Consider the following 26,365-nt stretch of genomic DNA (forward strand, 5'->3'; position numbering starts at 1 on the left):
AATACCTTGGCCTCAGTACCTCCTTCTGCAATGGGATAATTGATTTCTTGACTTGCAAATCTCAGTCAGAGCAGATTGGGACAACATCTCCACTACAATGAGTTCCTCCAGCTTTTTGGGTGTTGCTCCAAGGAAAGATATGTTTGCAATTGACAGCAACAAAGATTTACAAGCTTAATTCCTCCAAAGCAACACACATAAATTGCTGGAGGAACTCAGCTGGTCAGGCTAATTCCTCCAATGTGTTTGTTGTTCTCTGAGTAGAGTTTTACACACCCCTACTCTCTAAGATGAAGAAGATGTTGAATTATGAGATTTAATTTTTTTAATATTCAAAGGATAATCAAGATGCCAGATGAGAGGGTCGACAAGATCCCATAGAAGTTTATAGTTGTTAACAAAACAGAGATGGAGACAGTAAAAATGAAGGTGGCTTTTGAAAATAATGGTGAGAATTTTGAAACTGAAGCTTGCTTAACTGGGATAATGGGCAAACAAAACCAAATACAATTTAGAGATAAGAAAAAAAGTTTTAAATTATCTCAACCTTCTATAGAATAGTTGGCTTATGGGGAATTTACTGCATTTGTCAGATCTGGAGCAAACATTGATGAGTTTTATAAGTAGAGGGGCTAAGGAGCAAACTCTGAGATGTAATTAACTCTCTTGTTGATGAAAAGGATGCTTTGCAGCATTTAATTCATTTAACAATCAAATATAACCATGAAATTCCAAGTTGTTTTAATTATTCTCTGATAACTGCAGAGGGATGCAGTTGATGGTGAAGGAATAGAATTTATTGTACGTTAGGGATTAGTGTCAATGCATTTAATCTTCCTATATTTAGCTAAATAAATGTATAGAACCCCATTGTATTTTTCTTTTGAATATTGAACACAATTAGTTTCTGGTATTTAAAATCCATGCAGAGAAGACTTAAGTTACTGTTCCTAAAATGAAAATGTATTTTTAGTCAAGATATTACTAAATTGCCTATGAGTTATAATAAAATAATACGTAGAAGTAATAAATCTCTCAGGGTGGAGGATCAACACCTCATAATCAGTCTAGGTAGCCTTCAACCATGAATGTCAATTTTTCTTCCAGTATTTTTCATTCCCCTTCCCTCTGCTTCTACTCTCCACTCTGGTTTCATATCTCTTCTCCTCACCTGCCTATCACCCTCTTACTAGTGCCCCTCCATCCTACCTTTCTGCCATAGTCCACTCTCCCCTCCTATCAGATTTCATCTTCTCCAGCAGTATACATTTCCAATCCACCTGGCTTCACCTATCACCTTCTAGCTATCCTCCTTCCCCACCTCCCACCTTTTTCTTCTGGCATCTTCCCCTTTCATCTCCAGTCCAGGGGAAGGGTTTCAGAGCAAAATCTTGTCTGTTTAATAATTTCCTTAGATACTACCTGAAATGCTGAGTTCTTCCCACATTTTGTGAGTGTTGTTTTGGATTTCCAGCATCTACAGAATCTCCCATGTTAATAAAATCTACATCTTATGTCTTATTATGGGTTCAGTCATGGAGTTTTCATGCAATTCATATTCCTCCTCTGCCATTTCAAGGCAATTCATTTTGATCAAACCAGGAAATCAGCAACTTGCAGGTTATAATTAGTATATGATGCACAAGAGCTCATTTCACTGAAACACTCCATTCAGAATGTTGACCTAAACCTACTTGAATATGAGAATATGAGTTGCTTTTCATCATTTACCTTTGTAGTTTATCTTGAAGCCAATTGATCCGATGCTTTCATCTGTTTGCAGATGTAGCCACATCTGATTGCTCTTGCTTACGATCAAATCTGGGACAAAGCTACCTGTCAACCTGGGGCCAATAAGGAAAAGAAAACATGTCAGATGTCAGTTTTACTAATGCTGTTTCTGAAGTTGTATTTTTTTCAAAATAAGGACTAGCTGAACTAAAAACAATTACTTTTTTCAGTATACAATCTACTGTGCATTTAATATTTTAGTAATATTTGAGTAATTCTGTATATATATATAAATTGTTTGATTAAGCATTTTTGTTTATTTAAATAATTAATAATCAGTTATATGAAAAAATATGTTATTTGCATACATCATCACACTACCACATGATATGTGTGTGCCTCGCTTAAAGTAAAAGTGAAGTTCATTTCAGATTTGCATGTGTTCCTTTGAAGTTACAAAACATAACACAATCTATATTTGCCTAATTACAATGCAAAAGCATAATACTGGTCAATATGATACTTCTGGATATTAATGCAGAATCAAAATACAACACCGTTGAATACAAAAGCTCAAACATGAAGTGGTTTCCAGAAGGATTAAATCAAATTGAATCATTTGTTAGTAATGATGGGAAATGAGACTTCAGTGTAAAACAAGCTCTGGGGATGAACATGTTTGCCTTATGGCCAACGATGGCGCATGCTTCGGATGTCCAAGCAAGGTAATCATAAGCAAATACCAAAATGTCTACAATCAACAGGCCAGGCATATTCTACAAAGTGAATTTATGATCAAAGTATATATATGTCACCATATACAACTTTGAGATACACTTTCTTGTGAATATACTCAGCAAATCCAAGAACTGTAATAGAATCAATGAAATGCTAACCCAACAGGATGGAAAGCAATCAATGTGCAAAAAACAACAAATTGAGCAAACAAACAAACAAACAAATAAATAAATACACAAATAATCAATAAATATCTAGAACATGAGATGCAGATGAATATAAATTCTCTCTTCTATCTGGTGACAGAAGGGGGAATTAATATTTCAGGTCAACTGTAAAATTTGATAAAATGTCATTGATGCAAAATGCTAACTCTTTTAGACACAGCACGACTTGCTCAGTATGTCCAGTAATTTTAATTTCCATTCAATATTCCAGCTACTGTAGCACTCCTCTTTTGTACTATTGGAAAAGATTGCTTAAACTGAAAAATAAAACATAACTCATCAAAAGGGTGGAAATGTAATGAAAATAAATTTAAACCAGGGAAGGGATGAATATAACCAAAGTTTTCAAAACACCATACAATATAGAAAATAAATTCTATTTGCTTACAAGCAAAATTTCGGAAAATAATTAAATGCATTTCCTACAAAGAAGGTGAAAAAGTAATTTAAGAAGGAACTAGTTTTACTGAAGGAAGGGAAAACAGAACAGAACAGATATGTTGATTGCTTTCTTGAAAATTTGAAATATTATCTCAGTTGCATTTGTACTATTTCAGTCCTTATGTGAAGTCATTTCATAGATTGGGGAGGAACTTTCAATTTTGCAAACTGGATAGTAATCTGACAGAGCAGATTGACTGTCTTTTATCAAAGACCTAAGAATTCATTGCGGCATAAATCAGACAACTTCTGCCATGGACCAATTAAGCCTAAGCCACTCCTCCAAGTTAATGGCCAAACAGCAAATTTCAATTCACCCCCTTCAGGACTTTTTTTGTATACTCAGTGCAGTCTTCTGCCAAAGCATGGAAGCATCTGGAATCACTACATTTCTAACAGTTTCCTTACAGCAGTAGGAAAGGAGTAAATTGTGCAGTTTTCATTTATACATTATTTTACCATTTCATTGTAAGCTATGATTACATTTGTGCTTGGAGTAGTAACTCATTTGGGTTGTCTGAGTCCATACTAGTCCAGTGATCCAGGTTCTCTGGTAACAGACTAAGAAATCTCAAATTCAGTCTTTGGAAGAAGTGCATAATATATGGTAATTTGAAGTTATATGCAATTACTAAACCATTTCATTTATTTTGGAGTCATAGAGTTATAAAAAAATACAGTACAAAGACAGGCCTTTTGGCCCATCCAGTCCATGTCAAACCTTTTTAACTGCCTGGTCCCATCGACCTGCACCTGAACTATAGCTTTTCATATGCTTGCCATACATGTACCTATCCAAACTTTCTATAAATGCTGAAATTGAGCTTGCATGCAATACCTGTGCTGGCAAGCTCATTCTACATTCTCACAACCCTCTGAGTGAAGAAAGTTACCCTCATATTTCCCTTATGCTTTTCACTTTTCACCCTTAACCCATGACCTCTAGTTGTAACTCCACCCAAACAGGAGGTTTTTTCTCAATATCTGTTTCTCCAAATTTCTCTGTTTGGTTTAAATCACTCCGTTCTATGAACCAAGTGGAATTGGAGTTGTTTTTTTTTTTATTTTCACATGTACTGAGATACAATAAAAGTTTGTCTTCTACACAGATCAGGTCATTACACAGTGCACTGAGGTAGAATAAAGCAAAACATAAATAATGCAGAATAAAGTATAATAGCTGCAGAGAAAGTGCAGAGTAACACACACAAAATGCTGGGGTAGCCCAGTAGATCAGGCAGCATGCATGAAGAGGGGTAAACAGTTGATATTTTGGGCCAAGACCCTACATCAGGATTGGAAAAGAATAGGGATGAAGCCAGAATGGGGGGGAGGAGTGCAAGCATGCAGTGCGGTGCAGGTAAACAATCAGATGCAAGATCATAAAAACGGTTAGATTATACAGTCTAGAATTCACAGAAAATCTTATTTTCTCCCATGCAGAGTTCCTTAATGGGTTTTGTTACATTGAAGATATTGTTCAAAATTCTTTCAAGCATGGCAATGATTGAACTGGAGAAAATACGTGTTGATCCGGAAGGTTCCATCAGGAAGACGGAAGTGTTTACCACGATTTAGATAGATAACTGGGTTCTGCATGGCTTCTTCTAATATGTGCAAAGTGAGCCTGGGGCAGTGATACAGATACTTCTACGCTCACAGGTCCAGGAAGATTGGATGACATTGTAGGTAAGGGTGGTGGCAGCTGAGCATCTATGAACCTCCACCGGCTGAGAGTTGTAGGATTACCTAGTCAATTCAGCATAGAGACTGAATAGAGGAGTTGAAGACCAATCTAAAAGTTAGAGCAGCAATTGAGTTACAAGGTATAAGATCAATATTTTGGGAAGAGTAGAAGATAATCCATTGATTCTCTCTTTGAGGTTTATGTATCGGTTTACATTTCCTGGGCCACTGCACAGAATCTAAATAAGCTGCAGAAAGTTGTGAACTCTGTCAGCACCATCATAGGCACCAGCCTCCCCAGCATCCAGGACATCTTCAAAGAGCAATGCCTCATAAAGACAGCATCCCTCATTAAGGACCCCCATTACTCAGGACGTGCTCTCTTCTCATCGTTACCATCAGGGAGGGGTTACATGAGCCTGAAGGCACACACTCAGTAACACAGTTACATCTTCTTTCCCTCTGTCTTCAGGGTTCTGACTGGACATTGAACCCATGAACACTACATTATTCATTTTTTGAAGAATACTTCTTAATTTTTTTCCTCTTTTTGAACCACTCATTTAATTTAACTTAAAAAAATATATATGCAGATTTCTTACTGTAATTCAACAGGCCAGGAAAAGAGTACTCTTTTTTCCCTCCAGCATTTCGTGTGTGTTCCTTGGATTTCCTGCATCTGCAGATTTTTTTCTTGTCCTTACTGTAATTTACAGTTTTTATTTTTATGTATTACAATGCACTGCTGCCACATAACAACAAATTTCACAACTTATGCCAGTGATATTAAACCTAAAACTGATTCTTTCTAAGACTGGGAATTATGTTTCCACATTGGTAATTAAAAATTTTTGGTGCCCTTAAGATCTTGGTTTTAATGGTGCTTTGCCTTCATGCAGCACAGAGTTGCAGACTGTCCGGTTCTTGCGGAAGTCTCAAAATATGTCAGACTGACTTACATCTAATCAAGTACATGGGGAACCCTGAGAGAAAGAATCTTAGCTTTTGCAGAAAATCCTCACTTCCGATAGGACATAGAGCAATAAAAGTTGAAGTAAATTATTGGAGTAAGTGAGAGTGAAAAGCCTGATTTTTTTTTTTGCAGTGTTGAAGAAAATAAATACATGATGCCTTTGACCTTTCCCATCCACCTGGCTTCACCTATCACCTTCCAGCTTGTCTTCTTCCCCTCCCCCTTTTTATTCTGGCATGTTCCTCCTTCCTTCTCAGTCCTGAAGAAGGGTCCCGATCTAATACGTTGATTGTTTACTCTTTTCCACAGATGCTGCTTGACTTGCTGAGTTCTTCCAGCATTTTGTGTGTGTTGCTTTGGATTTTCAGCATCAGCAGACTTTCGCATGTACATGATGATGATGATGTTTCAGCCACGGGATGTGATGATTAATTGTGAGAAGCAAGATTGTATTCTGAAGATAGAGAGTTAAGTGTGGGATACAAATATAAAGACTGGGTCTTCCAAGTAACAATATTGTATTCATCTATGAAGGAGTGCTGAATAATGTCATCCTTCAAAGGTATCACCTCACTCACTTGCAGTCAGTGTTTCATGAGAAGATTAAAAGCATTAAATAATTCATTATTTTGTTTTAATGATACTCTTGTGAGAATCTGCCATCAATCACCTCTTAATAATAGTGTTCACCGAACACAATTTATGTGATGGGACTGAAAGAGCATTCAACAAATTTTCAGACTAAGGCAGACGTCAGAATCAAACTACAGATGGTCCTCTAGTTTGCTCAGTTCTTGTATATTTTTGTTTGTCCTTCACACAGTGTTCTTCTGCAACACTGGTGCCCTTGTGACAAAGTGTAATGATCATTGTGAGAGCAGTAATTAATCATAAAGCAGAAATCCTGCTGAAGATGTAACGTGAAACTGATTGCCATTACCATCTAAGTAAGGTGAGAGTTTATGGTCTTGCAATCTGCATGCCAGCAAATAGCACACGTGGTGAATGGAATGATTTTGGTTCATATTAACAGGGTGATTTTTCTATGTAGAAGGTTGTTGTCCCTCTCCGCGCCTTGAGGTGCATCAGGTGGAAACCTTGTTGTTTCTTTAGCATTTGCCTGTTTTTTCGCAAGCCCAAGTTGCTAGCTCTATGCTCATGTGAGCACAACGGAAAGTATGCAAAGAGCTGGCTGAATTCGAACCCAGGTCCACCTGCCACGAAGTCTGGAGCAAATGCCGGTACACCACTGGCTGGCTTATACAGAAGGTAGGGATCAGTAAAAAGAATGGATTTCATTCTCAAAGTCAAAGTCAAGACAAAGTAAGTTTATTATCATAACTACATCTATATTCACTACTTTGAGATTCATTTTCTCACAGTTACAGGAAAATGAAGAAATACAATAGAATTTATGAAAACTATACAGCAACAAAGCAACAACCATTGCAAAAAAGAGGACAAAAGAGGTCAATAAAAGTGTATAGTACTGAGAAAGCAGGTTGCAGATTCCTTGAAGGAGTCTGTAGGTTGTGGAATCAGTTCAGAGTTGTGGTGAGTGAAGTTATCCACAACGGTTCAAGAGCCTGATGATTGTAGGGTAATAATATTCCTGAACCTGGTGAAGATGCTCCTGCACCTCCTGCTCGATGGTAGTAGTTAAAAGAAGATCATTGCCCTGCAAATGTCCTCATTAGAGGGGAGGGCTGTAATTGCCTCACAGCCCATGTCAAGGAAAGGATGAGTAAAAAGTTGTTGCTTTGGATTTCCAGCATCCACAGAATTTCTCATGTTTAATGTTATAATTTGCTCCTCCACTGTGAAGTCTCTTCAAGGGTTGCAAACCCTGAAGAAGTTTAAATCTTCTCCTTGACAGGACATCGGTGAGACCCTCTCTCACTGCTCCCCCCCGCGATCTCTGCTGCCCTCCGCCTCTTCTCACCTGGAATCTGCCTGTCCACCTTCCCCTCTCCAAAACTCTTTATACTGGCATCTTCTCCTTTCCTTTCCTGTCCTGAAGATGGGTCTCATCCTGAAACATCCACTGTTTATTTATTTCCATGGATGCTGCCTGTCCTGTTGAGTTCCTCCAACATTTTGTGTGTGTTGTTCTGTAAAGGCATTTTATAGGCTTGCTGTTACACAAAGCATTAATTGTGCATAGTTCTGACACACCACTGCAGAAAGAATCAGGAAGGGATTCACCGAGATGTTTGTAACAAAAATATTAATTGCTAGAAATACTCAGCAGTTCAGGAAGCAAATGTAGGAAGCTAAACAAAGTTAATGTTTTAGGTCAAATCCCTTGAATGGAAAATCCTATAAAATGTAGCCAATAAGACCCAGTCCTTCATGGGTAATGCCCTCTCCACCATTGATCGCATTTGCATAAAGCGTTGTTGCAGGAAAGCAGTATCCATCATCAGGGTCCCCCACTACCCAGGTCATACTCTGTTCTCAGTGGTACAGAGCCTCAGGACTCACTCCACCAGGTTTAGGAGCAGCTACTACCTCTCAGCCATCAGGCTTTTGAATCAAAGGGGATAACTTCACTCAACTTCACTTGTTCCATCATTGGAATGTTCCCATGGCCTATGGGCTTACCCTTCAAGGACTCTTCATCTCATGTTCTTGATATTTATTGCTTGTTTATTCATTATCATTATTTCTTTCAATTTGTATTTGCACAATTTGTTGCCTTTTACACACTGATTGAACGACCAAGTTGACGTGGTCTTTCATTGATTCTATTCTGGATTTATTGAGTATGCCATCCAGAAAATGAATCTCAGGGTTGTTTATGGTGACATATATGTACTTTGATGATAAATTTACATTAAACTTTGATCTTTCTTCAGAACTGGGAAGAAGGCAAAAAAGCTTGAAAGGTTGTGAAGAGGGTGATGGCTCTGATGGAGTGGTGAAGGGGACAAGTGGATGACAAGTTGTCTGATCAGTGACAACTAATCGAGGGGTATACCATCAAGAAGGGGAGGATTGGTAGGAACAGAACAGTAAACTGGGAAATCAAGAAGTGGGATGTTCCTTACACCATGCTGAATGAGGGTCATTATATGGTGGTGGAATGTACTCAGAATTGCTGAGAATAATCTGTTGAATGTGGAGGATAGCAGAGTGGAAGGTGAGGACCGGGGAAACTCTACCCTTGTTAGGTCCCAGAGGAGGTGAGCAAGTACACAACACTGAGAGAATAGAACAATGTCTTATCCACCTTGCCCTCCTGTAGGAACTGTATTACATTCACTCCGTTTTTTCGTTGCCATTATATTTACTTTCTAAATAAATTTCCTTGAATTTAAATTCCCATCGACCACAAAAGGATGAAAATCCATGATTCAGATCATTGGTCTTCTGCAAATCCAGTGAGTTACTCATTATGTAACCATTTATTCAACATGTAATGAACTGTGAGTGCAAGCCACACACTTGTCTCTCCTCGCGACCCAGCAGTTCCACACTATTTCTTGACATTCGACATAGTAACTAACTCAAAATAAGGAGGATAAAATAATTAGGCTAAAATGTTGACACACAGTAATAAGTGGCTTGAATATAAAGGAGTGATGAATCTGGGCACCATGACAGTGTAGCGGTTAGCGCGACGCTACTACAGTTTAGCTGTGCTGAATTCGCCGTTCAGTTCAGAGGAGTCTGTATGTCATGAAATACGTGAGTTTTCCCTGGGTGTTCCGGTTTCCTCCCACAGTTTACAGTCTGAAGACCTACTGGATAAGCTGTCCCATGATTTAGGTCAGAGCTATTCAGCTGTGACAGAGGGGAGGGGGGTTGATGGGTTGTTGGGGTAGTGTGTATCAAAGTGCCAGAAGGACTGTATCGTTTAAGAAAATAAATAATATCCATGGGCGTGGTCATAAATTCAGCTCTTCCCGAACTTCAAAGGTAAAAAGACCATGATGGGAGCTGTGTATAGACCTCCAAACAGTAGTAAGAATGTGGCCTAAAAATTACAACTGGAGATAGAAAATGCATGTCAAAAGGGTAATTTTACAATAGTCATAGGGAATTTCAACATGCAGGTAGATTGGGAAGATCAGGTTGGTGCTGGATTACAGGAGAAGTTATTTCTAGACTGCCTACAAGTTGGCTTTTTAGAGCAGTTCAAGGTTGAGCCCACTAGAGAATCAGCTATTCTGGAATGGGTGTTGTGCAATGAACCAGAATTAATTAGAGAACTTAAGGTAAAAGAACCCTTTAGGGAAAGTGATCAAAATGTGATTGAATTCAACCTGAAATATGAGAAGAGGTTAAAGTCAGATGTATCAGTATTATAGTAGAGATACGAGAATTATAAAGGCATGAGAGAGGAGTTGGCTAGAATTGACTGGAAAAGAACACTGGCAGGGATGATGGCAGAGCAGTAATGGCTGGAATTTTTGGAAGCAATTCAGAAGACACAGGGTACGGTATATACATTCCAAAGAGGAAGAAGTATTCCAAAGGAAAATTGACACAACCGTGGCTAACAAGAGAAGTCAAAGCCAACATACAAGCCAAAGAGAGGGCCCATTAGAGGACAGAGCAAAAATTAATGGAAAGTTGGAGGATTGGGAAGCTTTTAAAAACCAACAGAAGGCAACTAACAAAGTAATTAAGGTAAAGATGGAATACAAAAGTAAGCTAGCCAATACTATTAAGGAGGACACAAAATAAAAAAGGGAGGTGAGAGTGCATATCGGACTGTTGGAAAACGACGCTGGAGAAGTAGAAATGAGGAACAAAGAAATGGTGAACGAACTAAATAAGTATTTTGCATCAGGCTCCATAATGGAAGACACTAGCAGAATGGAGGAAGCTCCAGCTATCAGCGTGCATGAAGTGTGTGAAGTTACCATAACTGGAGAGAAGATTCTTGGAGAACTGAAAGGTCTGAAGCTAGCTAAGTCACCTGGACCAGTTGGTGTACACCCAAGAGCTCTGAAAGAGGTGGCTGAAGAGACACGAGACTCAATTCATGGCTCTGGGCTTGCACCCGCTGGAATTTAGAAAAATGAGCAATGACCTCATTTAAACATATCAAATGGTGAAAGGAATTGATAGATTGGATGTGGAGAGGATGTTTCCTGTGATGGGAGAGTCTAAGACCAGAGGACACAACATCAGAATGGGGGAGGGTGGAGCCTTTTAGAACGGAGATGAGAAGGAATTTCCTCAGCCATACAGTAGTGAATCTGTGGAATACTTTGCCACAGGCAGCTGTGGAAGCCAAGTCTTTAATGTATATATAAGGTAGACGTTGATAGATTTTTGATTGGTCAGGGCATGAAGGAATATGGGGAGAAGGTAGGAGATTGGCACTGAGAGGAAAATTGGAACAGTCATGATGAAATGGCTGAGCAGACTCAATGGGCTAAATGGCCTAACTCTGCTCCTGTGTCTTATGATCTAATGAAATGATGTATCATAATTAGGGTGGCATGGTAGCGCAGTGGAGCGCACAACGCTTTACAGTACAGGCAATCTGGGTTCAATTGCTGCCACTGCCAGAAGGATTTTGTACAATTTCCCAAGACTGTGTGCGCTTCCTCTGGGTGCTCCAGTTTCCTCCCACCTTCCAAAGATATACCAGTTGGTAGGTTAATTGGCCATTGTAAATGACCCAAGATTAGGTGAGGATTAAGGCGAGGAATTGCTGAGCGGCGTGGCTCAAAGTACCGATAGGGTCTATTCCACGCTGTATCTCAATAAATAAGTATCCTAAAATGGAGTATCAAAACAAAATTTAAAACCTCCCTGTAGTTTATTGGTGTTAGCTGAGGCTTAAAATCTAAAGCTGTTAATGATGCAGGTGCTGGTTATGAACAGATCTCCAACAGTGAACATAACCTTTTCAAATTTTCATGACAAAACCACTGTTTGTTCTGTTGTAAGAAATATATAAGAAAATACACTTAGTCTGATAAGTCCTTTGGCACCAGAGTGGTCTTTCTTTTTTCTTATGCTGCCTGATTAATTAGGCTTCACTTCGTTCATCCTTCTTCTCCAAGTCATGATAAACAGAATCTCTATTTAAAGCTTCATTCTGCAATTCTTAAGCCAATAAGGGTGTGAATTAAAATAATGTTTATTTTTATTGAAAAGCAACAAAATGAAAAGGGGAGGTTTTCATACCAGCTGAAGCTCTCTGGTGGGGTATTCTATTGTCTAGCTACTCCTGTGATTGGGGATGGTTTGAATTCATAGTCCTGATCCATACCAATGAAGTAATTCTAACTTGGGTATATCATGAACTAATAGCTGTACTAATCTGTAGCTAGGTTACCAACCAGTGCAACTTTTGTCACCTCAGCAGTCAGCATTTCTGACTGAGAGGAACATTTCCACTTTATGGTCACTTCTCGGAACCCTTAAGTAACCTGAGAGATATCCACACTTGAAAAAAAAACATTTCTCCTGCTGAAAGGAAGAGGACTGGGGTAAGATTCTGTGGTCTGGCATTTTCCCTGGCCCAGCACCAGTCAGGTACCAAAGGTACCAGAACAGAGAATATCAGCTTGTATATCAATAAAACAAATATGTATTGGATTCGTCCAAGGCATCAGAATTTTTCCAAGGTCTGCACAAGCACGAGTATGTTCATCAAGTCATGTCCTTTAAAACAATGACATCTACCTTAATTTTTAGCCACTAAGTGACAGTTGAATTTCTGCTGCATAATATTAAGTTTAGGATAGTAAATGGAAAGATGGATGATATGTCATATTACAGTAAATATAACAGCAAAAATAAAGAAACGGTGTTCAAAGATTAACTCTAGGAAAGCAAATGGACAAAAATCAACATTTTGTAAAGATTCCCAGAGGGATGGAGGCACATACTGTAGATTCACATAAAAACAATTAGATTAAGTTGTGGGTTGGAGACTCATTATTATATTGTGATAGGTCAAATGGCTTTGAGGCATGAACATTCTGTGACTTCGTGTTCTTTCAATTACTTCCTTATTACTTCTACTTTCTGATTGGATTATTGACTGCAGCAGTTTCATTTTTTTGTATCTCTTTCTGTCCCCATTCATTGTTCACAATTTCCCCTTGATCTTTCAATACCTTTGTCTTTTACAGCTTTCTGTCAGTACATCAGGTGGTGATTTCTGTTGATCTTTTTTTCCTTGTTTTAACTCCTTATTTTTTCCTTCCAGTTTTAGACCATAAGACATAGAAGCAGAATTAGGCCATTTGACCCATCAAGCCTGCTCCGAAATTCCTTCATGGCTGATTTATTGTCCCTGTCAACCTCATTCTCCTGCCTTTTCCCTGTAATCATTAATGCCCGGACTGATCAAGAACTTATCAAACCTTACTTTAAATATACTCAATAACTTGGTCTCCGCAATGATCCATGGCATTGATTTCCAGAGAATCATCACTCTTTGGTTAAAGAAATTCCTCCTCATCTCTGTTCCAAAAGGACAGTTTTCAGAGACACCCCCACTATAGCAAACAGTCTTTCCACCTCCACTCTATCTAGGCCTTTCAATATTTGATATTTTGATTAATGCTTCAATCCAAAATGTTAATTTCTATTACTTAATTTTTCAAACTTAATGATCTGCACCATTTTCCCACACTGCTTGGTTTCATTTGGTGGGGTTTATTTTGACTATGGCCCTAAATTAGAAGAGGCCACATGGCTTTGTTACCAGTTATCTTCTGATACATATTATGTAAGTTCAATATTTAAGAAAGAATAAAAGTATGTTTCATAATTCAAATAATTTCATGTACTCTAGTTTAATTCAGATAATTACAGAGTGCTGTACTCTCAACGTGGGGTGAAGAGTGAGTTTGTAAATCTGACGGGAGCAAAGAATGATGGAAACGGCAAGGGCAGTGCACCACAGGAGGGATGTAGGATAGGTGGCAGACGAGTGCCAAGGATGGGGGGAGGGTGTGAGGTTGGGTGGGGGGTGCAGACCCACCCAGTCCTGAGACACCAGGCAAGATCACTTGATTCTGAACAATTAGTTTACTGATCAGTACAGAGTGTTTCGGGGTGCCTCCCACTCGCTCCCCGCTCTGCAACCATGACTTCCTTCTCCCTGCCCCCTTCCCACTCTCAGTCCACAAAAGGGACCCATATCAGTATCAGATTTACCATCATTCACATATGCCTATTTTTGTGGCAGCAGTACAGTGTAGTACATATAATTACTATGATACTGTGTATAAGTCTAACTATACATACGTGCACCTTTGCACAGTGCTCTGTAGGTCATCAATAAGTACTTACACATGAAGAACAGTGGTTGGATCACCAACTTCTCCTCCATCGCCAATAGTGAGGGTGTCATAGCCGATCTCCAAATCAAATTCTTCAAAGTCAATCTGAATCACCTGGGTTTAAAACAGATGAGACAATAATAGTTAATTTAGCAGGTAACTTACAAAATGACTTTTCACAGACTATATGAAATTCATAACAGGAAAAGTGTCAGACATTATCTATCTCAATGGAAGTTTATGACTCCACTATAACAAACTATGTCAATAAATCAGCCATTATGTTTTTCTGCTTTTTTCCTGAAATTATATTAAAATGTCCAGAAGCATTGAAATCACTCATTGAAGTACCAGTTTAGTGAATCATACTTAATAGAATTCTTAGAATGGGGCAGCATTTTTGTTGTTTACTTGGTATTGATTACATTAGGCAGATTATAAAGCATTTGAGTGATAGTTATGAAACTCTTGCTGCAGTGAAAACAAAGATATGGTGCAGTGTATATTTTCTACACTGTAAGCAAGTTATTTGCTCTGTAGCTCCAAGCCACTTCTTTCTGCTCTGACTGAACTAAATTTGCTGTGTGCAAAGATTAGCAATATAAGATCTTAAATGCTATGGCAAATCAAACATAATTTCTTTGCAGAGTCACATTACAATGTGCATTATATAGCAAGATTATTTCAACCCATGGTGCTCTGACAGGCAGCAAAATCAATTAATAAAGACCCCGAAAAGAACTGCAGATATTTGAAAACTGAGATAAAAACAAAGAATGCTTAAAATATCTAACAAGTCTGGTAGAATTGGCAAAGAGAGAAATAGTTAATGCCTGGTTTCAGAACTATGAGAATAACAGAAAAGTTATATACTTATTGTATGTAGGCGCAAAGAAGATTCTGTTTATGGTAGGATGGAGTGGAAGGGAAAATGAATGAAAAGTATCTACGTTGACCATGAGGGGGTGCTGAGGACATGTTAGTAGTCTGGTCTGGAGGAGGTGTAAATAGAGGGGGATCAGGGGAACATAAGCCTCTCAAAGTCCAACCCTACATCTCTGTTGTGAGAGGTGGAATTAAGTAAGGCTAATCAACAGATCTATTGTGCAGCTCTATAGGCCGATCTCCTGTACAATGGATTGTAGAAGTGTTGAACTCCAACCATCCCATCAACCTCAGAGGACAATGGAGACAGGAGGTCATCGATGGCCTATGCTCCACTGGGAGCTAAGTGTCCCTATCTTGTTGGGTGAGAATAGAATTAGTGATCATAGGTTTAAGGTGAAAGGAAAAATATTTAAGGGAAATCTGAGGGGGATCTTCTTCATTCAAAGGAAAGTGTGAGTGTGGAACGAGCTGCCAGTGGAAGTGGTAGATGTGGGTCAATTGTAAAACTTAAAAGATGTTTGACGAGATGAGGAGTATTGAGGACCATAGTCAGGGTGCAGGGAAATGGGACTAGACAGAAGATCAATTTAGCACAGACTAGGTGGGCTGAAGGGGTTGTTTCTGTTCTATAGTACTCAATGACTCCTTATCCAAACTAAACGCGATCTGTCAAGCTACCAGCGACATCTAGTTCTATGGGCTAGACTCCAGGTACAAAGAGCATGCTTCTTGTGTACTATGTCTTTCACCAGCCTGCCTCAGTCCTCAAGACTCTCCAGGAGATAAATTTCCAACACTCTCTTTTCTGTTTTGCCATTAAGAAAAACAATTACTAGGTCTGTTTGTTTCTTCTGTCCACGGCTGCCTGATGGAGATTCTACAACTGCTAGACAAGATTGCATTGGACACAGCAGCCAAGAGGAGATGGTTTGGCATTGTAATTATGCATTCTGCTTCAACAGTAATGATATCTCTTTTTCAGTATGATTGCAATGAGCTCAGGAACAACGATAGAAATTGTGACAGACTTTAAGCATTTGTAGAGATAACTTGCATTCTGTATTCATTCTGTGATTCCTGAGGCTTTATAAAGCATTGGTCAGACCCCAAACATGAGAAAACCTGCAAATGCTGGAGATCCAAAGCAACACTCACAAAATGCTGGAGGAAATCAGTCAGCCAACCAGCATCTAAGGAAAAGAGTAAACAGTTGATGTTTCGGACCGGGACCCTTCATCAGAACCTGTGATATCAGTTGGGAAAAGGTCACTCTCTGCTTTACTAAATCTAAAGACATTTGCCAATTTATCCTGTTTTTTAACAAATCAGAATGCCACCAGTTTGGTTTTCCCTTAATCTCCATAAGCTGTTGGTCTCAAAATTATTCAAGCGATACAGCCACATTACCAGTTCTGACCTGAAAGGTTAACGCAGTTTCTCATTCCAAAAAAGCTTCTTGACCTACTGAATGCTTCTACCATTTTGGTCTTTATTTTGATTTTCAGCATCTTTAACTTATATGATTCTTATCACCAATCTAATAAGTTTGTAAAAACAGTGTCAGGACCTCCTGCTTTCAGAAGCTGAAATATATTATTGATTTAAAAGGCGGATTACAACATTAGAGGGTCAGTTAAATTCCTTGATATCATTAAGAAATTTTAACATGAAAGTCTAAGTTAATACAAATTCTCTTAAACATGTTTAAAGAGGTCTGTTTAAGTCTACCAAATCTTCCCTTAGATTCTGCCACTCAAGAGTAAACAGCCTCAGCTTGTCCAATCTCTACTCATAGCACATAAGACCATAAAAGATAGGGGCAGAATTAGACCATTCGGCCCAACTAGCATGCTCCACGATTTCATCATGGCTGATCCATTTTCCTTCTCAACCCCATTCTCCTGCCTTCTTCTCATATCCCTTCATGCCCAGACTAATCAATAACCTATCAACCTCCAACTTAGATAAACTGAATGTCCTGGCCTCCACAGTTTAAGGATTTTGCAAACAAGTATTGCCACATTTCTAGTGCCAACATTGCATGCCGACAAACTAATGGGGCACTTGATGGTTCATGATGAAATAGGTCAAAGTCAACATGGTTTCCTTCAGTGCAAATCTCGCCTGATAAATCTGTTGGAATTCTTTGAGGAAATAACAAACAAGATAGACAAATGAGAGCTAGTGGATGTTGCTTACTTGGATTTTCAGAAAGCATTTGATAAGGTGCCACACACGAAGCTGCGTAACAAGATAAGAGCCCATGGTATTACAGGAAAGATATTAGCATAGCTAGAAGATTGGCTGACAAACAGGAGGCAAAGAGTGGGAATAAAGGAGCCTTTTCAGGTTGGCTGCCGGTGACCCATGGCAATTAATCCAGAGATTCACCAGTCTCTGGAAGGTTAAATTGGGAAGAGATATTTTCAGGGAAAAGTACGGAGGAAATGTGGCAAATGTTCAGGGGATATTTGTGTGGAGTTCCAATGAGATAGGGAAGTTATGGCAAGGTACAGGAACCGTGGTGTACAAAGGCTGTAATAAATCTAGTCAAGAAGAAAAGGAAAGCTTACAAAAGGTTCAGAGAGCTAGGTAATGTTAGAGATCTAGAAGATTATAAGGCTAACAGGAAGGAGCTTAAGAAGGAAATTAAGAGGGCCAGAAGGTGTCATAAGAAGGCCTTGGCAGGCAGGATTAAGGAAAACACCAAGGCATTCTACAAGTGTGTGAAGAGCTAGAGGATAAGACGTGAAAGAATACGACCTATCAAGTATGACAGTGGGAAAGTGTCTATGGAATCGGAGGAAATAGCGGAGGTACTTAATGAGTATTTTTACTTCAGTATTCACTATGCAAAAGGATCTTGGTGATTGTAGTGATGACTTACAGCAGACTGAAAAGCTTGAGCGTGTAGATATTCAGAAAGAGGATGTGCTGGAACTTTTGGAAAACATCAAATTGGATAAGTCGCTGGGACAGGATGAAAAGTACCTGGGCTAATGTGAGAGGCGAGTGAGGAGATTGCTGAGCCGCTGGCGATGATCTTTTCATCATCAATGCGGACGGGAGAGGTTTCGGAGGAATGGGGGGTTGCAGATGTTGTTTCATTATTCAAGAAAGGGAGTAGAGATAGACCATTGAGTCTTACCTCAGTGGTTGGTAAGTTGATGGAGAAGATCCTGAGAGACAGGATTTATGAACATTTGGAGAGGTATAATATGATTCAGAATAGTCAGCATGGCTTTGTTACATGCAGGTAGTGCCTTACAAGCCTGATTGGAATTTTGAGGATGTGACTAAACACATTGATGAAGGAAGAGCAGTAGATGTAGTGTATATGGATTTCAGCAAGGCATTTGATAAGATAACCCACGCAAGGCTTACTGAGAAATTAAGGAGGCATGGGATCCAAGGGGCGATTGCTTTGTGGATCCAGAACTGGCTTGCCCACAGAAGGCAAGGATTGTATATGGGTCATATTCTGCATGGAGGTCGGTGACCAGTGGTGTGCCTCAAGTATCTGTTCTGGGACCCTTACTCTTCGTGATTTTTATAAATGACCTGGATGAGGAAGAGGAGGGATGGGTTAATAAGTCTGCTGATGTCCCAAAGGTTGGAGGTGTTGTGGATAGTGTGGAGGGTTGTCAGAGGTTACAGTGAGACATTGATAGGATGCAAAACTGGGCTGAGAAGTGGCAGATGGAGTTCAACCCAGATAAGTGTGAAGTCGTTCATTTTGGTAGGTCAAATATTATGGCAGAATATAGTATTAATGGTAAGACTCTTAGCAGTATGAGGATCAGAGGGATCTTGGGGTCTGAGTCCACAGGACACTCAAAGCAGCTGTGGAAGTTGACTCTGTGGTTAAGACAACGTACAGTGTATTGGCCTTCATCAATCGTGGAATTGAAATTAGGAGCCGTGAAGTAATGTTGCAGCTATATAGGACCCTGGTCAGACCCCACTTGGAGTATTGTACTCAGTTCTGGTCACCTTTCTACAGGAAGGATATGGAAGCCATAGAAAGGGTGCAGAGGAGATTTACAAGGATGTTGCCTGGATTAGGGAGCTTTATGAGAATAGGTTGAGTGAACTCGGCCTTTTCACCTTGGAGCAACGGAGGATGAGAGATGACCTGATAGAGGTGTATAAGATGACGAGAGGCATTGATTGTGTGGATAGTCAGAGGCTTCTTCCCAGGGCTGAAATGGTTGCCACAAGAGGGTATAGGTTTAAGTTGCTGGGGAGTAGGTACAGAGGAGAAATCAGGGGTAAGGTTTTTTACTCAGAAAGTGGTGAGTGCGTGGAAGGGTAAGACCCTTGGCAGTGTTGAGGATCGGTGAAACTTTGGAGTCCATGAACAAAGGACATTCAAAGCTGCTGCACAGTTTGACAGTGTTGTTAAGAAGACATATGGTGTGTTGGCCTTCATTAACCATAGGACTGAGTTCAAGAGCCGTGAGGTAATGTTACAGCTATATAATACCTTAGTTAGACCCCACTTGGAATACTGCATTCAGTTCTGGTCACCTCACTTCAGAAAGGATGTGGATACTATAGAAATAGTGCAGAGGAGATTTGCAAGGAGGTTGCTGGATTGGAGGGCATGCCTTTTGCGAATAGATTGAGTGAACTCGGCCTTTTCTCCTTGGAGCGACAGAGGATGAGAGGTGACCTGATAGAGGTGTATAAGATGATGAAAGGAATTGATCATGTGGATAGCCAGAAGCTTTTTCCCAGGGCAGAAATAGCTAACATGAAGGGGCATAATTTTAGGGTGGTACAAGGGGGATGTCAGAGGTATCACACCACATAGTGGTGGGTGTGTGGAATGTACTGCCAGCAACGGTGGTAGAGGCGGGTACAACAGGGTCTTTTAAGAGACCCTTAGTTAGGTACATGAAGCTTAGAAAAATAAAGGGCCATGCAGTAGGGAAATTCTAGGCAGTTTCTAGAGTAGGTTACATAGTTGACACAACATTGTGGGCCGAAGGGCCTGTAATGTGCTGTAGATTTCTATGTTCTATGTTCTATGACAGATACTTATAGAGTCTTAGAAAAGTACAGCACAGAAACAGGACCATCTAGCCTATGCCAAACCACTGAAACTGCCAACTCCCATCGACCTGCATCAGGACCAGAGCCCTCCAAGTCAAGTCAAGTTTATTGTCATGTTGACTATAACCTGCTGGTACAGTACACAGTAAAAACAAAACACCATTCCTCCAGGACCCTGGTGCTACATGAAACAACACAAAACTACACTAGACTATGAGAGACAGCACAAGGCTACACAAGACTACGTAAAACAACATAAAAACTGCACTAGACTACAGACCTGCACAGGACTACATAAAGTGCACAAAACAGTGCAGGGCAGTACAATAATTAATAAACAAGACAATAGGCACAGTAGAGGACAAATTACAATATAATAATAAATGATGTAGATGTCAATCTAGACTCTGAGTATTGAGGAGTCTGATGGCTTGGGGGAAGAAACTGTTGCACAGTCTGGTCGTGAGAGCCCAAATGCTTCAGTGCCTTTTCCCAGATGGCAGGAGGGAGAAGAGTTTGTGTGAGGGGTGCGTGGAGTCCTTCACAATGCTGGTTGCTTTGCGGGTGCAGTGTGTGGTGTAAATGTCTGTAATAGCGGGAAGAGAGACCCCGATGATCTTCCCAGCTGACCTCACTATCCGCTGCAGGGTCTTGCGATCCGAGACGGTGCAATTCCCAAACCAGGCAGTGATGCAGCTGCTCAGGATGCTCTTGATACATCCTCTGTAGAATGTGGTGAAGATGGGGAGTGGGAAATGGACTTAGCTCAACCTTCACAGAAAGTAGAGACGGTGCTGGGCTTTCTTGGCTATGGAGCTGTTGTTGAGGGACCAGGTGAGATTCTCCGCCAGGTGAACACCAAGAAATTTGGTGCTCTTAACGATCTCAATGGAGGAGCCGTCAATGTTCAGCAGGGAGTGGTCACTCGGTGCTCTCCTGAAGTCAACAACCATCTCTATTTTTTTCTTCACATTCAGAGACAGGTTGTTGGCTCCGTACCAATCTGTTAGCTGCTGCACCTCCTCTCTGTAAGCTGACACGTCGTTCTTGCTGATGAGACTCACCACGGTCATGTCATCGGCGAACTTGATGATGTGGTTCGAGCTGTGTATTGCTGCACAGTCGTGGATCAGCAGAGTGAACAGCAATGGACTGAGCACACAGCCCTGGGGGGCTCCCGTGCTCAGTGATGGTGTTGGAGATGCTGCTCCTGATCCAGTCTGACTGAGGTCTCTATACCCCTACCATCCATGTACCTATCCAAACTTCTCTTAAACATTGATATTGAACTCACTCAGCACTCTCAGAGCCCTCTGAGTGAAGAAGTCTTCGCTCATGTTCCCTTAAACTTTTCACCTTTCACCTTTAAGCCATGACCTCTGGTTGTAGTCCCATCCAACCTCTGTGGAGAAAAGAATGCTTGCATTTACCCTATCTATACCCCTCAGAATTTTATGTACTTTTTGCCTTACAGTTCATTTGTTGGTCAAATATATCCCTTTAATAACATTCAGTTTTATCTCACAATCGTGTTTACCCCCCATCTAATCCATCAGGATGTCTAGGTCACTGGAGTGAATTGATTTTTTCCTCTGACTGTTTTATGAGGCTCTAACAGCATATGAATGCATGCCTTGCTAATGAGGGAGAAAGCAACAATGACCCTATAATTGCTTGATGGATTTGTATACACTGAATTTAATTGCAAAAAAAAGCAAAGGGTATGTTGAAGAAGTAACTGGAGCAGGATAAGCACCACTGTGATACTTAAAACCCACAAAGAGGAGTAAATGAAAACAGCCACACACCACATCTGCTTCTGGTTCCAAGTTCCGCCAAGTTAAGAATAGCAGACAGAACAGGATATGTGGAAAGTCTACAACTTTCGAATAAATGAAATAAATGTCTGAAAAGTACTGCTCAATAAAAATTTAAATATCAGTCAAATACTGGTAACTTATCAAACATTAATTCACGTTTTCCACTCCCCTCCTCTCTTATCCCTTCACTTCTCCTCACCTGCCATCACCTTCCACTAGTGCTCCCCCTCCTTAACTATCTCCCATTGTTCACTCTCGTCTCCTGTTAGATTCCTACTTCTTCAGCCCTGGACCTTTTCTACCCATCACCTTCCAGCTTCTCATTTCATATCCTCTCCCCCCCCCCCCCCACCCTCTTCCTCCTCACCTGGCTTGACCTGGTACTTCCAGCTGGTACTCCTTCCCCTCCTCCACCTTCTTAGTCTGACTTCTTCCCCCTTCCTTTCCAGTCCTGATGAAGGGTCTTGGTCTGAAATGTCAACGGTTAATTCCTCCACTTAGACACTGCCTGACCTGCCTGGACCCTCCAGCATTTCATGTGTGCTACACATTCATAATTTCCTTTTATTCTGGACTCTCGATAATATGATGTTGTAGCGCCTCATTTCCTAGCATATCCGAACCGACTCACAATTAGATAGCCTACGGGGGTTTGCGAGCACAGAGCTTTGGAGCCTCTTCGCCATGGGGGGCCGGTTGACAGAGGCTTAAAAGTGAGGCTGAAGTTTTCGAATAAAGTTTTTCCTTCGACTGCAGTTACCGACTCCGTGTCGTAATTTTAGCGCTGCTTGTAGCACACCGCTACAATTGGTGACCCCGACGGTCCAAACGATTTTTGGACCAGAAATGACCGACGCCGCCTCTGTTCATGCGGTTTCGTTGAAACTGCCGGGTTTCTGGACACAGCGCCCGGACCTATGGTTCCAGCAAGCCGAAGCCCAATTCCACGTTCGCCGGATCACCTCAGAAGACACCCGCTACTACTACGTGGTGGGCTCCCTCGACCAGGACACAGCTGCCCAGGTCGCGGAGTTCGTACAGTCGCCCCCGGCAGACGGCAAGTACACGGAATTCAAAGCCCTGCTCCTCAGGACTTTCGGACTCTCACGGCGCGAGCGGGCTGCCCGTTTACTGCACCTGGATGGCTTGGGCGACAGACCTCCATCGGCTTTAATGAATGAGATGTTGTCTCTGGCCGAGGGACACACAGGCCTCATGTTTGAGCAGGCATTCCTGGAGCAGCTGCCCGAGGACATACGCCTGCTGCTGTCCGACGCGGATTTCAGTGACCCCCGGAAGGTGGCAGCCCGGGCGGACTTGCTGTGGAACGCCAAAAAGGTGAGCGGGGCGTCCATCGCACAGATCTCCCAGCCACGCTCCCGGCAGCAATCCAGTCCAGGCCCGGCCGCAGAGCCCACTAACCCCCGGCCCAATGACCACTGGTGCTTCTACCACCGCCGGTGGGGCGCAGAAGCCCGCCGTTGCCGCCCGCCCTGCAAGTTCCCGGGAAACGCCAGGGCCAGCCGCCGCTGATGGCTACGGCGGCTGGCCATCGGGATAGCCTCCTGTATGTGTGGGATAGAAGGTCGGGACGCCGGTTTTGGTCGATACTGGGGCTGAGATCAGCGTTTTACCTCCGACAAGTTACGACACCCGCAGCAGGGCACCGGGTCCCCCCCTGAGGGCCGTGAATGGCAGCACAGTAAGGACCTATGGCACCCGTCAGGTGCAGCTACTGTTCGGCCCCAGCCAGTTCACGTGGGACTTCACACTGGCCGCCGTAGCCCAACCGCTTCTGGGTGCGGATTTTTTGCGAGCTCACAGCCTGCTGGTTGACCTGCCCAGGAAGAGACTGGTACACGCCGAGACCTTTCAGACGTTCTCCCTGGGCGCGGCCCAGTTGCCAGCCCCTCACCTCGGCTCCATCACGCTGTCCGACAACGATTTCACCAGGGTCCTGGCGGAGTTCCCATCGGTTCTGGCACCGCAGTTCACAGCAGCCATGCCCAGGCACGGCGTACAGCACCACATCCCGACACAGGGACCACCCCTCCATGCCCGTGCTCGGCGGCTTCCCCCGGACAAGCTCCGACTGGCGAAGGAGGAGTTCCAGAGAATGGAGGAATTGGGGATCATCCGGCGGTCCGACAGCCCCTGGGCTTCCCCCCTGCACATGGTGCCCAAAGCGACGGGGGGCTGGAGACCGTGCGGCGACTACTGCAGGCTGAACGAGGCTACCACACCGGACCGCTACCCTGTGCCGCACATTCAGGACTTTGCGGCAAACCTGCACGGCGCCCGGATCTTCTCCAAGGTCGACCTTGTCCGAGGGTACCATCAAATCCCGATGCATCCTGACGACGTCCCCAAAACGGCTCTCATCACCCCGTTTGGCCTCTTCGAGTTCCTCCGCATGCCGTTCGGCCTGAAGAATGCCGCACAGACGTTCCAGCGGTTAATGGACGCGGTGGGATGGGACTTGGACTTCGCGTTCATCTATTTGGATGACATCCTCATAGCCAGCGGCAGTCGTCAGGAGCATCTGTCCCACCTCCGTCAACTCTGCGCCCGACTGAGTGAGTACGGTCTTACAATCAACCCTGCCAAATGCCAGTTCGGACTTGATACCATTGACTTCCTGGGCCACAGGATTACTAAAGACGGGGCAACCCCTCTGCCCGCTAAGGTAGATGCGGTCCGCCACTTCCTCCGACCCACCACGATCAAAGGCCTTCAGGAATTCGTAGGTATGGTCAATTTCTACCGCCGCTTCCTCCCTTCAGCTGCCCGGATCATGCGCCCCCTGTTCGCCCTGATGTCGGGTCCGAGCAAGAACATTACCTGGGACGAGGAGTCCGCCGCCGCTTTCGTTCAAACGAAGGAAGCTTTGGCTGACGCCGCAATGCTGGTACATCCCAGAATGGACACCCCTACCGCCCTTACAGTGGACGCATCAAACACGGCAGTCGGTGGGGTGCTGGAGCAGCTCATCGCAGGTCGCTGGCAACCCCTGGCGTTTTTCAGCAAACACCTGCGGCCACCCGAGCTCAAGTACAGTGCTTTTGACCGGGAACTGTTGGCGCTCTACCTGGCAATCCGGCATTTCAGGTACTTCCTAGAAGGTCGGCCCTTCACCGCGTTCACGGACCACAAACCGCTTACCTTTGCGTTTACGAAAGCATCCGACCCCTGGTCATCCCGCCAGCAACGCCACCTGTCCTACATCTCTGAATACACAACGGATGTCCGGCACGTCTCGGGTAAGGACAATGTCGTGGCGGATGCGCTCTCTCGCACTACCGTGCATGCCCTTTCCCAAGGGGTAGACTTTGAGGCACTGGCAGAGGCACAGCAGGTAGATGAGGAGATTCCGAGTTACAGGACTGCAGTCTCTGGTTTGCAGCTCCAGGACTTCCCCGTGGGCCCAGGTGAGAGGACCCTACTCTGTGACGTCGCCACCGGCCGGCCCCGTCCGGTCGTCCCCGCAGCCTGGCGGCGACGTGTTTTCGACTCCATTCATAACTTGGCGCATCCCTCCATCCGGACAACTGTCCGGCTGGTTTCCAGCAGGTTCGTTTGGCACGGTCTCCGCAAACAGGTCCGTGAATGGGCCAGAACGTGCATGCACTGCCAGACGGCCAAGGTTCAGCGGCACACCAAAGCCCCACCGCAGCAGTTCCATCCCGCCCACCGGCGTTTCGACCACATTCATGTGGATATCGTGGGCCCCCTGCCAGTGTCGCGCGGAGCGCGTTACCTCCTGACTATCGTGGACCGGTTCACAAGATGGCCAGAGGCGGTCCCGCTCACCGACACCACCTCCGAATCTTGCGCCCGAGCCCTGCTCGCCACCTGGATATCCCGCTTTGGTGTACCAGCCCACATTACCTCCGACAGAGGCGCCCAGTTCACCTCCAGCCTGTGGTCAGCTATGGCCAGCCTTTTGGGGACTCAGCTGCACCACACCACTGCCTACCACCCACAGTCGAACGGGCTAGTGGAGCGTTTCCACCGTCACCTGAAGTCACCCCTCATGGCCCGCCTGCGAGGAGCCAACTGGGCGGACGAGCTTCCCTGGGTCCTTCTCGGCATCCGCACAGCGCCCAAGGACGACCTGCACGCCTCGTCGGCCGAGTTGGTATACGGAGCGCCCCTGGCCGTCCCCGGGGAGTTCCTACCAGCCCCGAGGGGGCAAGAGGAAGAACCCGCTGCAGTCCTGGGCAGACTTCGCGAGAAGCTCGGTAACCTGGCCCCCATACCCACTTCACAGCATGGGCGGCACCCGACCTGCGTACCCAAAGACCTACGGAACTGCAAGTTTGTGTTTGTGCGAAGGGGCGGGCATCGGCCACCGCTGCAGCGGCCATACGAGGGGCCGTTTACGGTGCTCCGGAACAACGGGTCCACGTTCGTGCTGGACGTTGGGGGGAAGGAGGAGGTTTTCACGGTGGACCGCCTCAAGCCGGCCCATGTGGACCTGGCGCAACCGGCCGAGTTTCCGGCGCCTCGGCGCAGAGGCCGACCTCCCAAGCAGGTTCTGGC

At 43.4% G+C, this 26,365-nt stretch overlaps 1 protein-coding gene across 1 annotated transcript in view; it reads right to left on the reverse strand.

Annotated features, from left to right (window-relative positions):
• The window catches only part of csmd3b (CUB and Sushi multiple domains 3b), a 2,186,187-nt gene that overhangs the window by 666,614 nt on the left and 1,493,208 nt on the right, over positions 1 to 26,365 (reverse strand). The window contains exons 11-12 of the mRNA XM_059983996.1: positions 14,068 to 14,171; positions 1,732 to 1,844 (exon numbers count right to left, since the gene is read on the reverse strand). Coding sequence (XP_059839979.1) covers positions 1,732 to 1,844; positions 14,068 to 14,171 — 217 coding nt within the window. The remainder of the gene's footprint in view (positions 1 to 1,731; positions 1,845 to 14,067; positions 14,172 to 26,365) is intronic.

Source organism: Hypanus sabinus, chromosome 1 (assembly GCF_030144855.1).
Source record: "Hypanus sabinus isolate sHypSab1 chromosome 1, sHypSab1.hap1, whole genome shotgun sequence".
Taxonomy (NCBI): Eukaryota; Metazoa; Chordata; class Chondrichthyes; order Myliobatiformes; family Dasyatidae; genus Hypanus; species Hypanus sabinus.